Source organism: Pyrus communis, chromosome 1 (assembly GCF_963583255.1).
Source record: "Pyrus communis chromosome 1, drPyrComm1.1, whole genome shotgun sequence".
Taxonomy (NCBI): Eukaryota; Viridiplantae; Streptophyta; class Magnoliopsida; order Rosales; family Rosaceae; genus Pyrus; species Pyrus communis.
In genome coordinates this window covers 6,320,766-6,344,696 of record NC_084803.1, presented here as the reverse complement: position 1 = coordinate 6,344,696, position 23,931 = coordinate 6,320,766, and the positions used below count along the sequence as shown (strand labels likewise).

The window sequence follows — 23,931 nt, the reverse complement described above, 5'->3', positions numbered from 1 at the left end:
TTATAGTTGACAAATAAGAATTGATGAAGGAAAGACTAATTTTCCTTTGAATTTGACGAAATAATGGATGGAATCTACCGACAAGGGGTCAATTTGCTTATTTCAAATAGTTTAGGGGGTTAATTTACTAAAAAAATAGTTCAAAGGGTTTAATTTCAACTGGAAAAATAGTTCAAGGAGTTAAATGACATTTTACCCATAACCTAATTGTGCACTTCTTGGTGTACAATTAAAATTCTAGAGTTCTTCGACGACAATTAATGTTTCAAGTGCCGATAAGCAAGACAATACTTCTCTTGTTCCTTTACAATTCTGTTTTAGAGTCTTTTAGTGACTTGTTTCAATCATCTTCCCCATTGCTTAAAGAAGTGAGCCACTGATTCAGATACAAGATACTATCATTACTGCTTGGATAATTAGACTTCAACCCATAATCGCAACAACCCTATTGCAAAAGCGAAGCTCTGCCAACTGAGCTATATCCTCCTGAGCCAAGTGGATCATGCACGTCCCTTCCGTTAAGGCTTATTTGAGGGATCCTTTATAGGGTCCACTCCACATCATATTTCAATGATCTAATCGTTCACCTTGTACATCTTCCCTCAAGGATCATTTCTCTAAAAAATCACTCACATCTCAAATTATTTGACTGTTGATTTAAATAGTAGTACTGTTAGTATCTCTTTTTAAAATTGTATTCGTATTCATCTAGGGTGAGTTTATTACAACATAATATCTCGAACTAAATTAATTTCAAAGACTAAGCTAAACTAGTTTAAAATAGATTAAGTTAGACTAATTTAGTAAAGCTTTTAATACAATATTAAAGTAGAAAGCAAAAAAAAAAAAAAAAAAAATCTCTTTTCCATATTCTAGGTGGTAACAGAATTTTAAGTTTTTAGGTCGTGGAGGGTTGAAGTCACTGAAAAAGCTTGCTTGAGACGAGTTTGGGGAAGACAAGTGGTCATCCACATGAGTCTTAACTAATACCATGTTTTCGGTCGGGATTAGCTAGCAAGGCACGAGCAAGTCTGAGATAGCGTCATTTAAGTTATCTTTTGCTGCACTAGACACATGACTACACTAGCTGTTAATCTAGTCCAATCTAGTTTAATGAAAGCTAGTTTTGTCAAGCAAACACACCTTAATTTTCTTTACTATAATTGGATGTCTTAACGGTATTGAATTTGTCTAATTTTTTACATTAATAATCTATAATCTTAATGTCTAAAATACAAATAATTTAAATCGATGAACAAGATTCCGGAATAAGCACCACAACTTGTCCCTCCAATAAAATTATTCGAAGATCCCTTAACTTCAACGGAAGGAAAGAGGCAAAGAAGTATATTTGCCTACTTATGCAGCTCTCCATCTCCTCCCTCTTTCTTTCTTTCTTCCTCTGCAAATCTTTCATCTTGTAAATTGGGGAATGAGGCGTGGCCTGAAGGATCATGCAGGTTTTTTCCTCTGTTTTCGATTAATAGTTTATTTGCTTTTATGAAAAGCCATCGTATTTCATTTTACCTTGGGCGAGCGGATCTGCGCACTTCGATCCAATTATGTACATAGAAAAGTACTTCTCTTTTTTCATGTACTGAAATGAAATGAAGAAATGAAGGGTGATCTGACTTGAATTAATCATTAATTTTGCAGTAAGCAGTTATGGATACAAGTACAGCCCTTGAAGCCTCATCTTCATCTTCACCGTCCTCCTCCTTCTCCACCACCTCTTCCTCCTCACCCTACGATGTGTTCTTGAGCTTTGGCGAAGACACGCGCAAAACCTTCACGGACCACCTCTACTGGACAATGAAAGACGCCGGAATCGACTTCTTTATGGAGGAGAACGAATCAATAAGAAGAGGGGAAAATATATCAGACAAAGTGAAGCAAATAATCGAAGGGTCTAAGGTTTCGGTCATCGTCTTCTCAAGTAGGTATGCGGATTCCATCTGGTGTCTTGAGGAGCTAGTGCAGATCATGGAGTGCAGAAGAACAGTGAAGCAAATGGTTCTGCCAATATTCTACGATCTTAGTCCGTCAGATGTTATAGGTACTTTTGTACTAGCATTTCAGAAGCATAGAGAGCGCTTCCATGAAGATACAGATATACAAGAAAAGCTACGGCGGTGGACAGATGCTCTTACTGCAGCTGCAGGTTTGACAGTCTGGACAGATGCTCTTACTGCAGCTGCAGGTTTGACAGTCCGGGTTTTCAGAACGACTAATGGGTTAGTACGTACTTTTCTCTGTTTGTTTGTTCATTATTTCTTTAAATGGTCATCAACAGTCATGCTTAGATTTGACTCTGAGTTCTCTGTGATTTTTTTTTTTCTTTTTCAATCCAATTCTTCTCCCGAAATTCTCCTTCTAACTTTCATCAATTTCTCTAAATTTAACGTCAAAGTTGAATGGCTAGAGTTCAAGCCTTCTAAAGATACATGAGCTTGTTCTCCAATTGTTTCTTCTAGATGTGTGTGGCCTGATAGCTGCGCTCATTCAAATGGGGGCGGTGGTACTCATGATTTAGGCCTCGTTTGATAGCTAAGACTGTATTGACTATTTCAGTCGGATAAGATAATTAGTCATTGAATAATACTGACTAAATTAATCAGGCATTTGGTACTCTACCAGATTAAAATGTTGACTATTTAATACAATGATTAATATTGTGCCGATCATCATACTGTAATTATTTTTTTTACAAAATTAATTTTAAAAAGATAATTGTTGAGAAGATAAATTATAAATCTAACTTTAGATAAAAATTTGGGTGCCTCAACCTTGATTAATTTCATCCAAAACAAAAACTTTGCCTTGATACTTCCAGATTTGCCCAGACCTTTGCTTCTCACACAGAAAAGCTAAAAATTCTCCATCTTCCTCTCAACACCCTTGCTTTTCACCCAACCAAATCCAAACCCAACTCATCAACCTCCACTCAAATACAACCAAAAATTGCAGTTGCTCAATCTTTACCAAGAATTGAAACTCAAAACTCAAAGCAGATTTGAAAGAGGAAACCCTACTAGCCACATTTCTTGTCGAAGTGTTGCTACTGGATTCACAAGAACACCATGAATGACGGATGAGAAAGAACACAGTTAGAGAGATGAGGAGGAATGGGTTCGATTTATAGCCAATGTCAATGTGTGAGGACGAAAATGGATCTTGGGATGGGACAAATCGGGGTTAGGCTAATGGAGAAGGAGAGGATGGTGTTCTCGGCGTCACCTGCGAGGTAGGGTGGGTAGTTGATTATTCGTGTTTCTGATGTGCATGAGACAGATTGGAGAAGGAAATAGAGAGAACGAGAGGCAGGGAGGAAGCTAGAGAGAGCGTATCGCTGACCCAACTAATTATATCGAGTTTTTTTAAGAGATAAATAAGTGGGTGTGAATTGGACTAAAGGGTGGGATCAGAGAAATTGTATGAGTACTATTTAGTACACAATTACACAAAACACCCGAGATTGTATTATTTATCCTATCCGATCACTTATACGGAATGTCAAACGAGGCCTAACTTTTAGATTTGATTAGGGTTTTGGTTGTTTAGGGTAGTGTGGGCTTAGTAAAAGATTGGGTTTTTGTAGTGTAAGTTTTATAGATGTTAGTGCGGCTTGTCTGTGCTCTTTTGGACTTATGTCTTTGTTAGTGTCTCGCGTTGGTGTTGGTGTTGGTGTTGTCTATCCCGATGTAACCAGTAGTTTCAATGGCAGTTAGGGGCGCGAAGAATCTTTTGTATCTTTTGCATTTCTATTTGGAGTCAGGTGCTTTTTCATGCACAGAGTGTTCCCTTACTAATTTGGTTGGTGATTCTGTGCGCATAATCTCTCATGTGGTGGGTTTTATAAAACGTGATTGAATTTTTAGTTTCCAAGATTGAAGTTCTTTTGACTTTTGAGTGATGGACATGTTCTTTTGTTGCTTGTCGTGATTTGTTGTATTATAAATTCGATGCCAATATGGTGGCTATTAGTTTGGCCAAATTGGCCTTTTTTTTTCTTTGAAGCCTTTTTTGTTTGAGGACTCTCTAAATTTGCTTCAGGATTACCTTTTACGAAAATGAGGATTTGAATATGGGACCTCAAGTGCAAGGGCAAATACTCTTAACAAATTGAGTTACAAGTCACTTGCTAAAATTACCTCTTTGAATTTTGTACATTTTCTTAAGATTATAATAAAATTGCTTATCATTTCACTAAAAAAAACGAATATTACAAATGAGCGAAACTCTTACAATCCAAATTCCACAAATTACAAACCTTAAACCAAATGAGTAGAGAACCTAAAACAAATCGAGAAGATTCTCCCAAATCGTTCTCTAACTCGTAAATTGATTCTCATGAATTGCCAAACGAATGAGCCATGACGTTTGCCTGCACTCATGACTCCAAATGCTAACCTTCACCCCAAAACCCAATTAGAAAAAATTCTCTAAGCCAATGGTGAAGGCACACAAAATAAACTAAACTCTAAGGTCCTATTTATAATGCATAGGACTTAGGCTAGAATGAGAATCTTAATCCTAATTGGATGTAAATCCAAATCCTAATCAAATAGTTAATTAACAAAAAATTTCTACCAAACAGAAAATCCAACCAAGAAGTCAAATCCAAACCCAAATACACACCAAAATGAGATAGGTAACACAAACCTAATTTCTGCATCATTCTAATTTTGAGCCGTAACACACAAAATGGACCTCGAGTGAAAGAGCGAATGCTGTTAACCAACTGAGTTACAAACCACTTGCCAAAATCTCTTTGAATTTTGTACATTTCCTTAAGATTCTAGTAAAACTGCTTATCATTTCACATAAAAAAAAGAAGGTTGTTAATTGCCCACATGAATAACCTATAAAATGATTGTGAGTATGGATTGAAATCTTTGATATTAAACAGTGTAGTACAAAACTTAGGAATCATTTGATAACTATTCGTTTTTAGTTTTTAGTTACAAAACAAGTTTTTAATTTTCATAAAAAATGAAAACAAAAATTTGTAGGTGGTAAGTGATGGATTGCCATGATGGTTGGGGCCTTCATCAACAACTCACTAGATTCATGATTCAAACCCTCACCCTTGCCCTTAATGTGTATATCGCTTGCCCTGGTGGTTATGAAACGGACCCTTTAGAAAAACATGAGATATGTATCATGTGGTAAGATATAATGGCATATGAAGATTTTGATTGATATTGTTGGACTCATACATAATTCAAATCTTATTCACTCCCAACCTCTTTAGTAATAATGAATCAAGGTATATTTTTAGTTTATTTAACCTTGTAGTTGCTAATAAATCTTACGTACTTTTGCCTCATTTTCAAATTTACCTATCAGGTATGAAGGAATGTTTATAAGGGAAATCATTGCAAAAATCACAGTTGGAATAGCTTTTTCCGAGCCTCAAAGATCAGATTCTCCCGAGCTCGAAGATATCGATTCTACCGGGCACACAGATATAGGTTCTTCCGTGTCTAGCGCGAACTCTCCCCTCTCTTTAGAGCCGTTGAAAAAGAGGCGTCACGAGCCCGACCGCTCTGACAGTACCTCACGCAAGTTTTCAGAGACAAGGTACGCGTCATTCACTACCAGCGCATTTTAGCTTACTATTCCTCTCCCCAGCTAAAATACGCCTACTCGAGTTGATAAAGTTTGTTGGTTTTTCCATAGTCCCGATGAACAAACCATGAAAATTGGTTAGACTATCCCAGGAAGCGAGTTGACTCGAACGATTCAACTCGGTTTTACTTAATGGACCCGGTCTGTCTCGGGTCGACGGGCTATGTTGCTGGGCCATTAATTGTTGTAGCATGCGTTGACACTAACACGATAAGATGCGCCTGGTGTATTTTAGGGCTTGGAGAAAACAGTTTCATATTGATGATACCAAATTTGGGATTGCTCTGCTATATATTTTTAGGATTTAGAGTAAAGTGCGACCTGCATATGGCTCGGAAAACTGTAAAATGTTAGTTCGTATGCTGTGCCCGCATAACTACTTACTGATAGGGTTTTAGATGTGGAAGCTGTTACTTGATCCTGTTATCAACGTTAAATATAAAACAGTGAACGCTTTTTTGCAGGCAAGTTTTGCATGGTAGAGGTCGTGGGATGACTCAACAAGTCCAAGCTCGAAATCAGCAATTGGCAATTGGCAGGGTCTACACCGGTATGCTTAGGCCATTTCCAAGCTGGCCAAAAGACTCATTTTAACCTTTTGGTCTTCAAAGATATTAATATTTTAATAAACAATACATGATCATATTTGCCTTCCTCTCTAACCAAGGGCTAAAGGACCATAAGACCAAACATAATTTATTATTTAAATTTAAAAACTACAACTTATATTTAAAAACAACATTAACTTAAATTTAAAAACTACAACAACTTAAATTTAATATTATAAAAATAAAAAAAAAAAAAAAAAAAGAATCCACTGGTAATTGAAGTTAGCTAGCCGTTGCTGACTGGCTGAGTTGGGCCAGCTGATTGGCCCTTTGGCCCTTTTTTGTTCAGTGGGGCCCATGAGCCCTTTGGTCTAGCCCTCGGTTGCAGACGATTTTCGAATTATTTTTGGGCCCTTGGTCATCTGGACTCTTAGGTTGGAGATGACCTTAGTTTTATTTGGAATTCCATTAATGTGTTTTGGATCATGTTTATCTGTTCTTGCTTGTATATGGAATCAGGACATAAAGACAGAAATCAATCCAGTATTGAATCCCAGAGCTGCAGGTCCGATAATGTCTTTCACGACGTTTGATTGACCATGTCTCACTCTGAAATATTATGTGCACATATTGATCCGCTGTGCTGATTAATGTATTCTATTTTTATATTGGAAGCCTGCTACACGAAAGTAATTTGTGAGTTAGTAGTTATAGAGTTGAAAGATTTTGTAGGTTTTGACGATATTGTATAATGATGCTTGTACCTTACATGTAAGACTCTTTTTCAGGATCAAATCTGGGTGGAAATAATTTGACGCTGGAGCCGGTCCACAGGGCTTCGGGCCCGGAGCTCGGGCCTCCACCTCCACTTGGGCTGACAACTCTTCACAGGCCCAAACCTCGGGCCTCCGCTTCCGCTCCTTCACGCTGGAGTTGGTCCACGGGACCTCGGGCCCCTTTTGTCTTGCCTGTCCCCCCTGTCCCCCGAGCACCCACCTACAGTGGAGTTGCTCTAAAAGGATGGCCGCGCACAGTAAGTTTTTTTATGGCTGGATAATTTTCTGTTTGTTTCTTAGCCTTTGTTAGAAAATTTCTTCTGTCTATTTGGACCATTTCTTTTCTTGAGTTTCTGGTCCTGTATTAAAACAATGGTAATAGATGTGCTAAATTAGGGATGGTAACGGTTCGGTTTAGGGACGGAAATGTTATATCTATCCCCATAATCACGAAAATTAACCATATCCATAACCGTCAATTAACTATCAGTTATTATCCATAACCATACTCATCGTAACAAATTCCCCATTGGTTAACGGTTATACTCATCTTCGTCAATACAAAAAATATATTCATTCAATTGACACATGATAATTTGGTAAATATTAATTTTGTCATTAAATATTTGATGTATAAAATGACTTAATGAATAGATCTTATGGAGCATAAAAATTAAAGCTAAACATTGATAATATTGGCTGATCTTTGATACATCCCATAAGTATTATTGGTCTAGATTCTCATAGATTTTGATTCATATCAAAACCTTTTAACTTGCCCACAAAATGCAACTCACATAGTGCAACTTTTGTATTCTCAAGGTAATGGATTCAGTGAATAATATATATATATATATATTATATTATATATAATTCGGTTCTGATTCGGGGACGGATATGGATTGGGGATCCCTGTAACCATATTCAAAATCATAACCAAATATTATTCACCGTTTTTCCATATCCAAAATATACCCGAATTTTCATACCCAAATCTAATTCATTCGGGCGGTTATTCACAGTTAGCGGTTTTAATGGTTAGAATTGTTATCCGCACTCTAAATGCATCAATATTACATTGTTTCTGAATTTGGAAACTATATTAGTTCATTTGTTGTCCATCTGTGAAGTTTAGAATCTGGAAGCGACCAATGTTCGTTTAAATTTATAATCTCTATCGTCTATTTGGTTGCATTTCCAAATATTAGAGTATCAACCATTAATACTCTACAACTGTTTTTCTCCTTGTTAGGGTTTGGAGCAGCTTCGCTCTGGACGTCTTCAGCAACAGAAACCTTTCATACAAGCTCCCCAGCCCTTTCATCAGTTTCAGATGTTGACACCACAACACCAGCAACTTACGCTTACTCAGCAAAATATGGCATCACCGTCTGCGGCCAATGATGAAAGTAGAAGACTAAGAATGCTATTGAATCGCGATCTTGGGAAGGATGGCCTTGCAAATATAGGATCACCTCCTATTTTGCCTCGTGGAGATACAGATATGCTGGTTAAGGTGCTCCAATCTCTGTCTATTTCACTTGTAGTTGTAATTGTTATGGTGGCAGAGCTTACCCCCCCGTACTTCGACATATTATCAAAAAGTTCATTCTCTTTGGCTTCTGAGAGTGTTTGTTTGTTTGTAGTTAAAAATGGCTCAACTTCACCAGCAACAGCAACAGCAACAGCTTCAACAGCACGCTCTTTCTAATCGGCAGTCACAAAATTCAAATCTCAATCCCCATCAGCAAGATAAAATGGGGGTTGCTGGCAGCATCACTATGGATGGTAGCATGTCGAACTCTTTTCGAGGAAATGATCAGGTCTGTCCTTTTATGGTTATTTATTATGAACTTTTTCTTGGTCAATTAACTCAGGCTCGTATTGCTTATCAAACTTACAACCTTGTAGAATAGTAATTGTTCAATTTTTTATTTACACATTGTCGAGAATTCTTGGGGAAGCTCCTTATACAGTTTTGCCTACGCAATTTAAGGTTTCAAAAAACCAGCCAGGGAATTCCTTGCACGGATTCTCATTGGGATTCCATTTTGGCAGTGGGATGATAAAGATCTTGAATTGCAGGCTGATATGGATCGATTTGTAGGGGATGGGTCTCTTGACGATAATGTCCAGTCTCTTGTATCGCCTGATGATGTGGATCATAGAGATGCTGTTGATCGATGTATGGATGTCAGCAAAGGTGCGGTGGGTGCCACGTTGTTGAATGAATTCTTTGTTTAACATCATCCTGAACGTAGTATCTGCCAGTATTTTCTCACCTACAATGCAATTCTTTCGTATTTTCTTGAATATTAGATATATACATTCATAAAAACCAGGACAGTGCAAGTTATCTGTATTGACTCACAAGTCTCAATTAATGATCTTTGTCTTTTTTCTTTTGTCAATTTGTATCTCCCATATATAATTGTGTTGTCCACAAACACACAAACAGTGTCAATACTCGTTCTTCTTATCTTCGGAAACATTCAAAAGAGAGAATGTAGATGTAACTTATCATAGGAAGTAAATAGCATACGGTCAACTAATAAAAAATCTGTCAACCAATTTTTCATCTTTTTGGTCGTGTACTTGGTTTCAGGGAGTTGCATTTGCAAGTGTTATTTTGTTCATCATAGTTTTTTTTTTTTTTTAAATAATTAAGATAAGTAAACCTGGTTGTTCGCAGCTACTATTGTTTACTTTGAGAGCTCAGAATTTGAATTTGACTGCAGGGTTCACATTTACGGAAGTAAACTCTATTAGAGCAAGCGCAAGCAAGGTTACAAGCTGTCACTTCTCATCAGATGGGAAGTTTCTTGCTAGTGGGGGCCATGATAAAAGGGTGAGTGAATGAATGTTGAAATTGCTAATAACTTCTGTGGGAGGATTCAGAACTGCTGCTACATATGGGCTAATTGATTCTTCCCGAACATTAACATGTGAAATTGTTTGTTTAGTTTACTTCTTAAAAGCTATAACGTTTACTTTGTTGGTTGATGCTTCTACTTTTTTAGAGTGTTCTTGACATGTGTATTATGCAGGCTGTATTGTGGTACACAGATACATTAAAGCCAAAAAGTGTGCTAGAAGAACATTCAGCTTTGATAACTGATGTTCGTTTTAGTCCGAGCATGCCACGTCTTGCAACGTCTTCATTTGACAAGACTGTCAGGGTTTGGGATGCCAACAATGTTAGTGAAAAATTCTTCTGTCCTTATCATCTAGTTAGCTTATACTCTGATTTTAACCTATTGATTTGAGATTTGAGGACTTGTTAGAGTAATCAAACTAAGTATACATACTTCTAGTTTGATTTCTATCATACATTCTGTAATCCTTGCCATTATGAGTTCTTCTATATGCTTCATTGCTCGAGTGCTGAGTTTGTGCCTCTATTCTTAAAAAGATGATTTATCTTTTGTGACATGCTGTATCAAGCCTTCTTTATGTTTTTATTCTGCAGCCTGGTTATTCTCTCCGTACCCTTATGGGACATTCGGTCTCTGTTATGTCATTAGATTTCCACCCAAATAAAGATGACCTCATCTGTTCTTGCGACGCGGATGGTCAGATACGCTACTGGAGTATTCACAAGGGCAGCTGCTTGTGCGTGTCTAAGGTAGAATCTTGTCTTCTGGGATGCAGGAAGTTCATGGGGGTAGGGTAGTGGTGGTTTTCATATTATTTACGTTTTGGTGATTCTGATATGCTTGAACGTATTAGGGTGGTACGGCACAAATGAGATTTCAACCCCGTCTTGGAAGATTCCTTGCTGCAGCCGCAGAGAATGTTGTATCTATACTGGATGTTGAGACTCTGACTTGTCAGCATTCTTTACAGGTCAGTCTAACTTTTTGTCTCACTATAATTTTTCTTTCATAGTTGTAATTTAAACGGATCATGTGATATTATCATGTGAATTCTCAACTGCATTACTTGGAATTTGGATTTGAATGCAGGGGCATACTAAGCCTATCCATTCTGTGTGTTGGGATCCTTCTGGCGAATTCCTTGCATCTGTCAGCGAGGACTCAGTAAGAGTTTGGGCACTTGGAGCGGGAGGCGAAGGGGAATGCGTTCATGAGTTAAGCTGCATCGGAAATAAATTTCATTCATGCGTTTTCCATCCTGCATATACTTCACTGCTGGTCATTGGCTGTTATCAGGCAAGTCAATTCTGCATTATTGTTCTTATATAATGTTTGTTACATTTTTTGCTTGGAGACCACTACTCTCTTAAGCCGTTCGGATATTTGTTCCCATTTTACACGGGAGAAACAATCCTTTACTGGTACTAGTGTTGCTGCAAGATATCATATTTTGATTTTTATTTGGGGAAAATAATTGCAGACACTGGAGTTATGGAACATGCCAGAGAACAAGACAATGACTCTACCAGCACATGAAGGACTCATTGCTTCTTTGGCGGTGTCAACTGTAACAGGTTTGATTGCTTCGGCTAGTCACGATAACTTTGTCAAGATCTGGAAGTGAAATGGTTGGCACTCTGATCAAAGAACTTTGACTGACTTGTATTATTATTGTTGTTGTATTCCTGTTACTATATAACAAAATAAAGTTAATTAAACATCTATTTTAATGCTTCATGGACTTGTTGTAACGCTTCAAATACAGATACTTTTATGCTTCCGTTTTCCTTTGTTGTATACAAAAATCTGAAACCAAAACAGATAATGTAATGTTGAATTCCAGGGAGTTCTAAATTTTGGTTAATTTGGAGCCTGGAACCAGATATTCGCCGAGCAAGAGTTTTGATCATCGATTAGCTGATGACATTCAATTCCAGCCGCTGATACATGCTTCTAATAGAAGTTTAAATCTTCTAAATAAAAAAGGTGTTCGATCTTTGTAATTTACTAGTTCAACGACAAACCCCCATCGTGAAGCCACCTAAGGAGTTAACAAATGAAAAACATCCCCAAATTAGTATGGGTTTTTTTTTTTTTTTTTCGGATTTTGTAGAGTTTTCTTTTTCAGAGGAAGAAATGGTCATGGACTCAGCAATGCAAGTTTTTGCATTTGCTGGAATTAGCACTTAGAGTTAGAAGGTCCTCTCAGCTCTCTACACTTTAGGGAAGAAATAAGTGGGAAGAGATAAAATAATAAAAAAATGAAAGGGAAGAAATAAAAGGATAATCAAATGACAAAAACATTTAAAATGTATAAATCACAAGTAACGTGCTGTGATTCAAAAAATGCATTTTGCACGCGATTGTTTATTAAATATTATTTCTCAAATTTTAATTAAGAGGTGCATAGTGCCGGTTATAAAAAAGTTTTTCGCACGCGTATAATAATGTAATTCAATTAGTTGTCAAATAATCATTTTTTTTCTTTATAGTGCCGGTTATAAAAAGTCTTTCGCACGCTGATAATAGTGTGATTAAATTCATTGTCAAATAATTTTTTTTAACAAATAATATTATCTATACTGAGGGGGAGGGAGTGCCCTTAGCCTCACAATGGGCTAACAATAATGTAATTCAATCAATTGTTTATTAAATATCATTTTCTCCATTCCTAATGTAAATTTTATACAAACCGATTTTATTATGTTAATTTAGCGACTTTAATTGGTTTACGAGGGGTTTGTTCTAGCATGATCGAAAATTATTCATTTACTTCAAATATTTAATTTTCCTTTTGTCAATTTACATATATAAATACATTTAAAACGTGTAAGTCGCACATGGCACGCTGTGATTCAAAAAATGTCTTCTGCACGCGCGTAAGCATGTGCCTGAAGGCTAGTTATATATAAAGAGAATGGAAAAGGTGAATAGTGATTTGGTGTCACCATGCTTGAACAAAAACTTTGGACAAAAATGCCCCCAAAACAAAAAAGTTTAAAGGCTTCCCAAAATAACGCATCAAATAAGGCGGAGGCATTTTCGTCATTTTAACAGTATTTTTTTTAATAATTTACTTTTTGGTGCTTTTTTTTTTTTAATTAGTACCTCATGTAGGCTAGCAATAATGTGATTCAATTTCTTTATTTTTAAACACGTTCAAAACATCTTAAGAGGTGTGTAATGCAGGTTATAAAAAAGGTCTTTCACACACAGATAATAATGTGATTAAATTAATTGTGAAATGATTTTTTTTTAAATAAACGATATTATCTACATTAAGGGGGAAGGGGTGAGCTTAGCCTTACAATAGTCTAGCAATAATATGATTCAATCAATTGTTTATTAAATATTATTTTCTCTATTCTTAATGTAAATTCTATAGAGACCTATTTTATTATGTGGATTCAGTTGCTTTAATTGGTTTATGAGGGGTTTCTTCAAGCATGATCTAAAATTATTCGTTTACTTCAAACATTTGACTTTCCTTTTGTCAATTTACGCATATAAATACATTTAAAAAGTGTATTAAAAAAATATCTTCTGCATGCGCGTGAGCGCGTGCATGAAGGCTAGTATGCGTTAAGTAGAAAACATCATTATCATCATATAAATGACGGACCAATCGTATTTATTCTCAAAAGGCATCTAAAAAATTTAAATAAAAAAATTAATGATATTATTGTCATGTAGCGGTTACGCGCTTGCATGAAGGCTCATATGCGTTAAGTAGAAAACATCATTATCATCATATAAATGGTCGTCAAAAGGCATCTAAAAAATTTAAATAAAAAACTTAATGATATTATTGTTGTATAGCGGTTATGCGCTTGCATGAAAGCTCGTATGCGTTAAGTAGAAAACATCATTATCATCATATAAATGACCACCAATCGTATTTATTCTCAAAAGACATCTAAAAAATTTAAATAAAAAAATTAATGATATTATTGTCGTATAGCGGTTACGCGCTTGCATGAAAGCTCGTATGCGTTAAGTAGAAAACATCATTATCATCATATAAATGACGACCAATTGTATTTATTCTCAAAACCATCTAAAAATTTTAAATAAAAAAATTAATAATATTATTGTCATGTAACGGTTACTCGCTTGCATGAAGGCTCGTATGCATTAAGTAGAAAACATCATTATCATCATATAAATGACGACCAATCGTATTTATTTATTCTCAAACGGCATCTAAAAATTTTAAATAAAAAAAATAATGGTATCATTGTCGTGTAGTGGTTATAATATGCTATGGTGAATAATTATGATGAGCTGAAAAGTTGACCACCTGAATTTCACACTTCCAGTATTCGAGGGAGAGAGAGAGAGAGATGAGTGGTGGTGCGATGAGTTCAGTGGTGGCGAACGTAGGTGGTCAGTCGCAGAGCCCCCACAAGGTGTTCGTGTACGGCAGCCTCATGGCGGAGGATGTCTGCCGTGTCCTCTTAAATCGCGTCCCTCAATCCTCCCCTGCCCTCCTCAATGGCCAGTCAGTCTCTCTCTCTCTCTCTCTCTCTCTCTCTCTCTCTCTCTCTCTCACAGATAAATATAATTCGATGAGATGATATGATGCTGATGTGGAAATGAATGTGCAGTCATAGGTACAGCATCAAAGAAAGAGTTTATCCGGCGATTCTACCCGTCGAGAATAAAACAGTTGCCGGCAAGGCAAGTTATCGTTGTTAATCAAGTCTAGATTACATAATTAATCACATAATCAAAGTATATATATTTTTTTGAGTGTGTGTGTTTTCTGCAGGTGCTGTTGGGCATCACAGATCCTGAATTACATATTTTAGATGAATTTGAGGGTGCTGTGCCTGAGTATGAAAGAAGCACTGTTGAGGTCTCTTTGATGGTATTCACTTTTTCACTTTTTACTTTTTACTTTTTACTCACTTGATGGTAAATATTTACTTGCCTACAATACAATGCTATGAGAATATCAGATTGAAGACACTGCTTGGGAAAGGTTTAGGGCATTTGGAAACGCTTTTAAATTGATTGAAAACATTTTTGGATTCCAAAAACTATTTCGCCTGTATTTTTATTAAGAATTGGTCACAAAAATGTTTTCACTAAAATGATCCAAACAAATTTTGTGGATTTGATGGAGGGCCTCAATTTTTTTCTGCAGGATACTTCTGAGAGCTTGCTTGTTCAAGCATACGTTTGGAGCAACAAAAATGATCCAAACTTGTACGGAGACTGGGATTTCGAGGTAAACTCTTCCTTCTTCTTACTTCTTAGGAGGATCGAAACAAAATAAGTAAACGAAATGGAACAAAGTTACTTTTCCGTTCGAGTTCATGTATAGATATTGAAAACTGAAAACAAAATAGTTATCAAACGATCCTTTAAAAGGGAGTTTTAACGAAAAATCCACGGTACTGTTCACTTTAACGAAAAATCACATTTTTACACTAAAAAGTTAATCATGATACTATTCACTTTACCCTTTATTTTGTCCTTATCGTTAAAACTCAAAGTTTTCAAACCCTTTTCATTAGTTTTCCTTTAAAATAATCTAATAAAGAACGTTCTAATGTTATCGATTTTGGTTAGCATCAGCGCTCTCTTTACTTCTGTCTGACTTTCTTGGTTGGTTTGATCCCTTTACAATGAGAAGGAATGGAAGCAACTACACATGAAAGATTTCGTCAAGATGATCAAGATGACTTCGGGTTTTATGGAAAAGCTGGAGCTGCCCGAAGCAAAGCCAACGGTTGCAACAGACGAGTAGTTCTTTCAGCAGGATCGCGAGAATCCACCTGCGTCATAATCATAGATTCAGTTGTAGATTCTGATCCGTATAAACAGCGTATGTCGTTCTATGATCCGTATTCAGTGTATTTCGTAATAATTGAAGTTTTCTGTACTTGTTTGAGTCATTGATCAAGAACAACTATTATTTGGACTTGGAATAATCTTATACGTCCGCAAGAGACTTGTACCAAATGTGATCCTTGAATCAAAGGCTTAAATTAAGGCAAATTACAAGACAATTTATACTCCAATACATTACTCATTCGGATCGACGGAGACACGGCGGCGTATTCTTAGATACCCGAACTTGCCGGCACCAGGCGACGAGCCCTCGAAAATAAATGGCAGATACCCTGTTGCATCTTTGTACCTCTGCTGAATCTGCATAGATCAAAATCTATTAGCTACTGCAGTGACGATCTTAATAAAAAAAATCTCTTCCTGATAGAATTACCTCCAAAATTTGTTGGCTGCTCTGCAGACAATTCCTTCCGACAACACAAACCGTTCCACCGGAACCTCCACCTGTAATCTTGGCTCCATACAACGTCCCATCATCGGATTTAGATGATTCAGCATATTGCATCTCTTGTACCAACCGTACAAGCCGATTTGTTCCATCGGAGCCAAGTCCGCAAGCAGTATAGCTGTAGTGACACTGCAAAAGAAGATTATGTTCAGGTACTGGCTAGCTAACTAGTAGACCGAGATTTGTAGGTGACATGGAACCAATACATAATATGTTCTGAACCTATATTCAAGTAACATATCATGATTCAAATTTTATGGGTGCGCATCTCGTTCCTTCTTTATTTCACGAGCAGGTAACTGGCATATAGAAATGATCTTTCAACTTGCCCAAACTAGAACTTGTTTTAGCGCATTAATTTTCAAGTTTTCTTCAACTATCTTGCAAAATCAGAAACTTGTACATACCTGATACAGTAATTCTCCAAGAGCTGTAAGCTGATCATCTGAATTTGCAGATGTTAGCAGTGCTTTGAAGGTCTACACATCAAGTCAATACCAAAAATAACTTAGATGATTAAATAGTAGTCCATAAAACAAGAAACAAAAGTATCGTCATATAATATTCTGGTACTAACCTTAACCCGGAAATTTTCATATATAGGATGTCTAGCAGGTGATCTCACTACGTAGCTGCGATTTGGATCAATTACTGTAACTGGATCGTTGTGATCATCATACTTCTCAAGAAAAGTTTCACCAAGTATAGTTTCAGGAAGCACCTTAACATAAAGAGCCTCATATCTGAAATTCAAGTTATGAAAATATAAATAAACTTCTACACGATTAATACAGATGTAAGGTATTTAGCTAAAAACTTCGCCTTTGTTTTTTGGCCAGTAAGTGAACCTTAATATTTAATGAGTTTCTTAAAAAGTCCTGGTGGAGAATATTACCTATGAGGTGGCAGGTTGCACAAGTAATTTAATGAAGCTTCAGCTTCAAGTAGTTCATAACCATCATCCTCCAACTCATCGATTGTCCCATATGCAGTTGATGATGATCGAGACAAAATCATAGATGCTGCGCACTTTATCATCTTCCGACCCATAAAGGCACCTATTCTAACAGATCCATAATCCGCACCTCCAACACTATACAAGAAGAAAAACGGCAAGACTCAAGTACAATTCCTTATTTGATTTTAGGGACAAAAAATATGATTTTGGTAATGAGGTTAAAGATAGTTTAGTTGATATATATAAGACGATGTGTCATTGATAACCTGTGTCTTATTCCTGAATCAATTCCCCAAAAGCGAACATGGCCAGGAATTTCTACAAGTCCAAGAACCTCAGCAGGCTGTAGGGAGAATCAAACAAAAAAATAAATGACATAATATCTCTATATGAGAAATGCAGCAAGATGTTTGTTCTCTGCAACATCAATAGCGGATACCTGGCACACCATCGCAAGAAGCTTGTTTGCTTCACCACATGCAGATGTCATCTGGTCCATCACACCGCATGGTGCTCCAACAATATGATTCTCCACCTAATATACAACTAGAATAATCAAAATTATGAACACAATGAAAATATCAAAAGAAAAGCAGTCTACGTTAATTATATACTGTGCTGAAGGTTCAACCTTTTGGCAAAGTAAAGCAAGATCTCTGGGACTGATGCTTAATCCTACAAAGCACAGGGTCGGTTTCAGTCATTTTGTTTTCCATTGCTTTATATGATAATAAATTTTAAAACATAATGAGCATTATGTAAGCACCTAAAAAGGACTGCTTCTGTTGTTCTTAAATATACAATTAGAATACCTAAAAAAAGCTAATTTGAATAATGAAAATACCATGGGCAGCAGCTATGGCAGACATGGTAGCGACTTCCACAGAAGCAGAAGAAGAGACACCTTTGCCTTCCGGGACTGAGGAGGAAACCTGTATGTTATTGCAAGTGGAGATGTCAACATTATGGTCATAATATATGACAGTAAGCTATTTGTAAGCAACCTTAGAGTACGCTATATATCAACTGAACAAATCAACGTATTCTAAACAAAAATGCCTACACATACCAGCAAACTGATGCTGTCCTCAAAACGTACACCTCGTTCTATCATCAAAACCAGAATGACACCTGCAACATATGCCGCCCACCTGAAATTGAAACCATGTAAGTAGTTTACAAAGTTACAGACACAGACAAATTGAAGAAGGATGATTGACCCACTTTTGGGATGGATCTTGTGAAAAGTATTTCTTTGCCTTCTCATATGACATTGGTTTATCTCCGTCCATAAAATCAGATAGATCCATGTCAAATGTTGGGCTACGGTTGCTTAACTCTGAACCATATGAGACCTGATACAACCAATATATGAAAATGGTAATGGTAATGGTAATGACAATTATATTTATTTCTATTTTTAAAAGCAGGTATTTCCTACACACAGGCATCATTCCATAAGCTGTTGGGATAACTTTGAAAATTAACAACCAGATGTTATTGTGTCAATAGGAGAAACTATATCGACAGTCTAAACCTTTCTCACTTCCCAAAGATAAAGACAACCCCACTTCCTATACTTAAGAGACATATTGACTCTTAATGCTTAAACTTACAATTTGCAGGACAGGTGTTGGTTTTCGTCCTTCTGCCTGCTGCCGGGCCAGGACATGTTTCCAGAGCCTATGTTTACTTGGATGATTTCGTTGTATAGCAACATGGCAGGCTTCCTTTATCGGCATCTGTGAGAGAAAACATCAGAAGAAACTGTCAGGAGGAAAGACAAGGTTTTTGTCCCATGAGTCTAGTTTGAATGCTAGGTTTCTGTTTTCAACAATATGTGTACACAGATGTGTGTGTCTGCGTGCCAGTGAGAGTGCGCACACATGTGTACACTGCACCAAGTGGCAAGAGTAGGCTTAGCAGACAGAACAACAAATATCCATCAAATAGTACAGAGACAAACCTGCAAGACCAGGCTTCCTGAATAGTCAGCAATCCCTCCCATTACGTCCAACCGTCCAGGTGCTCTTGCCACAAAAATTTCTTCCTGTGTCCCAAAAATCAATCACAATTACTCAGAAAAATCATTGTAAAAACAATTCAGATTCTGAAAAAATATGAAAAACATCTACAATTTTCCTCAGCCAAACTTCTAAACAATACTGGCATTGCTGATATGGTTATAAAAAATTTAAAACTTAAGACAAAGCCTATGAGATTTTAGTTGAACCAAGTGAGACCTCCCAGTTGAAGAGTCCAGCTGCAGCCTTGCGCTCCCGGCGCTTCTCAGTAGTTTTTTCAGAGTAATAAACAGAATCTAGTTCTGCCAAGCTCTTCAAAAAAGTCATTGTATCTGAAATACCATGAAGATCTCCATGAAGAATCTCGAAGTCTTCAGTGCATCTAAAAATAGAGTTGCATTGATGTTAATATGAAGTATCCAATTAATTCTTGCATAAAAACAAGAGTGATAGAAGATGCAACTCACGAGTTCATTAGGGAGCTCTTCTCGCTCACTTTGCAAGTAGGTGATCCAATTCCAAGTTCACTTTCCGCATTTGCATACCATTCAGGAATTGCCATATCACGTCCAGGTACCCTTTGTAGTTGATACCCTAGAATTATGGCATCACGCAATCTTCTTGCCCCACTTAGCTACATTTTAGTATGAGAAAAGGGGAATCAAAATGTGAGTTTATTTCATTGAAACATAGTAGTTTTTTTTGACAAATTGTTCAAATGAGTCTTCTGCCAACCAACCTTAGACCTTTTATTGTTGGCTTTGCACAGTTTGGCTAATTAATTTCCACACGAAATTTGTGTCAGACTGATAGTGGTAATAAAACTATTTGGTATTGAGTTCTGAAATCTACGAGTTGATTTTATACTCCTTTTTCTTAAAATTACCAATTCTGAAAGTTCAATTACCTTATCTGATGCATAGTTTTTCCCAATAGCAGTCTCCTGCAGGATGTGAGCTGCCACCTATAATTTCCAAATTGTACATTACCACACAGATGCAAAATACAAGTGTATAACTAATCATAGGATTCCAGAAACAACAATGGTACCTCACCACCATTGATACCTCCTTCATAGCATGGCTTCAAACTGATTGCACGCTCAAGGTAAGGTTTCCAGTGACCAGTGAGCAAGTCCCTCCTAATCATCTCAACACCACCTTGATAATACTGTTACAAGAGATTATTTTAAACCCAACTAGTATCAGATTCTTGACAAGAATATAAGAGAGGAAAGAAAGAGATTCTTAATCATGCTTACTATCGGAAATCAATGGGTCACAGACTTCAACAAAAAATAAGGGGTTGTTTGGTATCCTTCTTGGATACAAATTTTTTGTTTTTGAAACTAATGGGTCTTAAGTAATTTAACTGCATTCATCAATTATTTAAAAACAAAAAAATTGAATCCAAGAAGGATACTAAATGAGCCCAAAATTACTTGTATCATTGTTGAACATAAATGCGTTGTGCACACGACATGTGTTGTGTATACGTCATTGTTCAACATGACGTGTTCTATTATTCTTTTGTAAGATAAGGGGATCATATTCATACCTCAAGCATATTTCTCAAGAAAGGTTCTTCATTGAAATAATCTCTGCGTACAAAGACAAAAGGTAACTTGTATGCAAGAGCTTCACTCACAGTGCCATATCCAATTTTTCCTGAAATAAAATGAACCAAAAAAAAATTTCAATCTCTATCCATTCAACATAAGCTTCCCGCCAAAATAGTTTCATACTCTACCAAGCATACAGTCAGACGCTGCCATAAAATCAGGTGTATAAGCATCTTTTGCAAGCTTTATGAAATTTGACGGAAGCTCCTGGGTGTCAGAACCCCCACAAACCTGAATCGAAAAACAAAAACCTTTTTTTGTTATAAAATATCTGAGTACCATTAGACAGAACGAAAACGTAGGACATATGCCATGAAAATACCAGGCACAGCCATCCAGGGGGTAAAAACTCTTCCTTCAAATTCCAGCCTGCTGGCTGCAGATAGAGAAATACAAGTACAATAAGAATATACATACTCACAAAGTGGTTTCTTTGTGAAACCAAATACATGACTAAAACAGCAATTTCACCTGTCCACCGAAATTGAGGATGACTAGAGTTACATCATCTCCAATTCCAAGTTCCTCCCTCACCTATACCAGGAAAAGAATGAAAAATCGATGCGATCAATTTAATCAACAATGAAAGTGATTTGTTAAAGATCTATAGATGAAAACCTCTTTGCGGGATCTGTGAAACCTCCTCACAACTAGAGGTACATCAACTACATCACGGAAAGCAGGCACTGCAAAGTCATAACAACAATAGGAGGTAAACTAATCAACAATTCCCTGAATCAAAAAGAGAACAATGATAAATAAAGACAAGGAAGCCACTGTCTTGGGGTAGAAAGCAACATACTTGGGCAGTATCCTGGGAGGCGGATGAGGACCTCACAGTGGGAATAATCTTCTGCTATCTATATTGACACAGAGGAAATTTACACAGGAACATCAAGAACCCATATGTGAACTTATTATCACTTTTAAGTATGTTTCACATCCTACATTGATATATAGAGACACAGACTGGATCATATCAAATGGAGTGGGTGAGATGCAATGAGCAAATGACTAAAATCTTAAAGTAAATAATTCAGTCTAAAGCACAGGAAGGTCACCTGCCAAACGATTGAACGATGATTATCTCCAGCAGCCATAACATACTCTGCATAGATAAAGTCCCAACTGTATAGAGCAAGAACGAGCAGAGAGAGTTTCAAAAAATGGTTGGACAACTCAAGATCATCATAAGTCATAACTGGAACTATCACTTCAAGATATGCTTTTACATTTAAAAATTATGAGAGTTGGAGCAAAATCGAATGCTAGTAATAGCAAGATACCTGAAGTTGGTGACACAAACAGATTGAATTCCTGCATCAGCCGCTGCATGGCACGCAACTGGAACAACATCAGAGACCTGTTCTTGTACAAGTAGAACAAGATATCAATCAGAGTCAAGATCATCCGGGAAATATAAACGCAAATCCAAGTTCCCTTCAAATCATGCTTAACCGACTAAAAAGCAATGAATAACAAAACCACAGAAGAAGCGCATTTTAAGTACCACTAAATCAGCTTTGATGGAGGTCAGCCACTCCACTTCCGTTTTCAAGATTGAAGCCCGAGGTGCCACAGCTGTCTCCGAATACTAACACAGCCAAGCAAAAGAAAAGCAAACACAACAAAAATAGCCAAAATTTAGGAATAATTGAAAAACAAAATCGAAAAGCAACATTACTTCATTGCCAGTATAAAAAATACAATAAAAAAAAACAGCAGATAGAAATTAGTCGCTACCTTCGCCAAGGAAGCAAGACGATCAACTGTTAAAGCATCTGCCTGAACAGCTCCACAGTCCAGAAGAACCTAAAATCCACACCATTCCATATATTGCCAAAATTTCAACTTTACATCACTAATTTCAGGCTAAATCTTCAAAGATCATATAAATTATCACAATTTTGTTTACCATTACATTACATTACTAAAATTTCCACTGCAAAACTACTAATTTCAAGCTAAAATATCAAAAATCATATAAATTATCATAATTTTGATTACCATTACATAAATTAGTGAATTTCCACTGCTACATTACTAATTTCAAGCTAAAATTATAAAAAATCACAAAATGATTCTACAAAATTGTAATTTTGATGAATGAACATGCAAATTGCGAGCCTGAACATGTAAAAGCGTTACCTTTCGAATGAAGAGGCGAGGCGATTGAATCTCGGAAGTGAAGACGAAGTCTGGAGCTCCGGTGACCATGTGGACATCGTGGCCAGCGAGAATCAGGTGCCGCGCAACCTACACTCACAGAATGCGGCGCTGATCAGCAGCCAATGGAAACTCGACACAAAAAATTTTGAAAAGTTTGACTGATTGGAGTGAGAAATTGACCTCGACGACGCGAGTGGCGTGGCCGAAGCCGTGGCCGGTGACGTAGTAAGCGAAGACCAGGTGTTTCCTCGACGCCGACACTCCTTCGCTCTCTTCGTCAATCCTCATTCTCTCTCTCCCCTCTTTCTCTCTCTAGAAAATAGCAGTTGGTGGCTGCGGCGGAGGAGGAGAAGAGAATGTCAGTTATAGAGGAAGAAGAAGAAGCGTTTGGGTAATTACGTAATTAAGGATAAGAAAATAGAGATGGGTGTCGTTTTTGGAATAATTACGAAGGGATTGAGAGCGGGTTTTTGCCGGTTTTGATTTGATGTTTATCCTCTTCTTCTTTCTTTCTTTAGCTCCGCGGCTAGAGTTAGGTAATAATACACGTCAATGCCACGTCAGTTTAGCATGGGCGATCTTCGCGCTTTCCGATGTCGTATAATCCGAAACAGCTCCGTTTTCCGAAGAATCCGGGCGACAATGATTTGGGCTTTCGGAGAAGAGAGGATGATAAAGGGGATAATTGGTTGGTGGTTTGTTCGAATAACTTCTTTACAATAATGTTTCCCGAATTGAGGCCCAATTTGTTGGGAGGAATCTCAAGCAACCATCCATGACTGGAATCGTATATTCGTAGTTAACTGTACGAAGATATTATATGACACGGATACACTATCAATTGTATTAATGAAAGTAATGCAATACATTTATTATGTTCATGTTGACTTGTTGTTTTGACAAATTGCATTGTATTAATCCAGTAAATTAATGGATAAATAATCTCATATCAACATCCAATTATTTAAAACACGCTACTTTTTTTTTTACTAAACGATATTATTTACATTAATGGGGTGAT

At 36.8% G+C, this 23,931-nt stretch overlaps 4 protein-coding genes across 4 annotated transcripts; 3 read left to right on the top strand and 1 right to left on the bottom strand.

Annotated features, from left to right (window-relative positions):
- The first annotated feature begins 1,330 nt into the window (after window positions 1–1,330).
- LOC137730708 (uncharacterized) lies at window positions 1,331–8,871 on the top strand. Its single transcript, XM_068469699.1, has 8 exons — window positions 1,331–1,460; window positions 1,657–2,234; window positions 5,350–5,583; window positions 6,096–6,181; window positions 6,968–7,212; window positions 8,208–8,471; window positions 8,602–8,778; window positions 8,833–8,871. The coding sequence occupies exons 2-8, from the start codon at window positions 1,666–1,668 to the stop codon at window positions 8,869–8,871; spliced, it is 1,614 nt and encodes a 537-aa protein (XP_068325800.1). The 5' UTR covers window positions 1,331–1,460; window positions 1,657–1,665.
- LOC137734490 (transcriptional corepressor LEUNIG-like) lies at window positions 8,606–11,762 on the top strand. Its single transcript, XM_068473747.1, has 7 exons — window positions 8,606–9,158; window positions 9,694–9,803; window positions 10,003–10,152; window positions 10,425–10,580; window positions 10,685–10,801; window positions 10,921–11,127; window positions 11,312–11,762. The coding sequence occupies exons 1-7, from the start codon at window positions 9,047–9,049 to the stop codon at window positions 11,453–11,455; spliced, it is 996 nt and encodes a 331-aa protein (XP_068329848.1). The 5' UTR covers window positions 8,606–9,046; the 3' UTR covers window positions 11,456–11,762.
- Window positions 11,763–14,136: 2,374 nt separating this feature from the next.
- Window positions 14,137–15,609, top strand: LOC137734499 (AIG2-like protein D). The gene is made up of 5 exons (XM_068473753.1): window positions 14,137–14,332; window positions 14,439–14,511; window positions 14,603–14,701; window positions 14,981–15,064; window positions 15,473–15,609. The coding sequence occupies exons 1-5, from the start codon at window positions 14,175–14,177 to the stop codon at window positions 15,584–15,586; spliced, it is 528 nt and encodes a 175-aa protein (XP_068329854.1). The 5' UTR covers window positions 14,137–14,174; the 3' UTR covers window positions 15,587–15,609.
- A 125-nt stretch (window positions 15,610–15,734) lies between these two features.
- On the bottom strand, window positions 15,735–23,311 carry LOC137734482 (L-arabinokinase-like). The gene is made up of 29 exons (XM_068473743.1): window positions 23,091–23,311; window positions 22,890–22,997; window positions 22,485–22,553; window positions 22,252–22,335; window positions 22,028–22,104; window positions 21,803–21,869; window positions 21,544–21,601; window positions 21,360–21,427; window positions 21,213–21,275; window positions 21,064–21,117; window positions 20,870–20,972; window positions 20,678–20,787; window positions 20,171–20,290; window positions 20,028–20,084; window positions 19,588–19,754; window positions 19,340–19,502; window positions 19,063–19,146; window positions 18,713–18,838; window positions 18,321–18,451; window positions 18,166–18,247; window positions 17,941–18,028; window positions 17,728–17,771; window positions 17,536–17,631; window positions 17,363–17,439; window positions 17,034–17,231; window positions 16,716–16,881; window positions 16,546–16,617; window positions 16,064–16,267; window positions 15,735–15,990 (listed from the first exon to the last, which is right to left on the bottom strand). The coding sequence occupies exons 1-29, from the start codon at window positions 23,196–23,198 to the stop codon at window positions 15,865–15,867; spliced, it is 2,970 nt and encodes a 989-aa protein (XP_068329844.1). The 5' UTR covers window positions 23,199–23,311; the 3' UTR covers window positions 15,735–15,864.
- Between the last annotated feature and the right edge of the window lie 620 nt (window positions 23,312–23,931).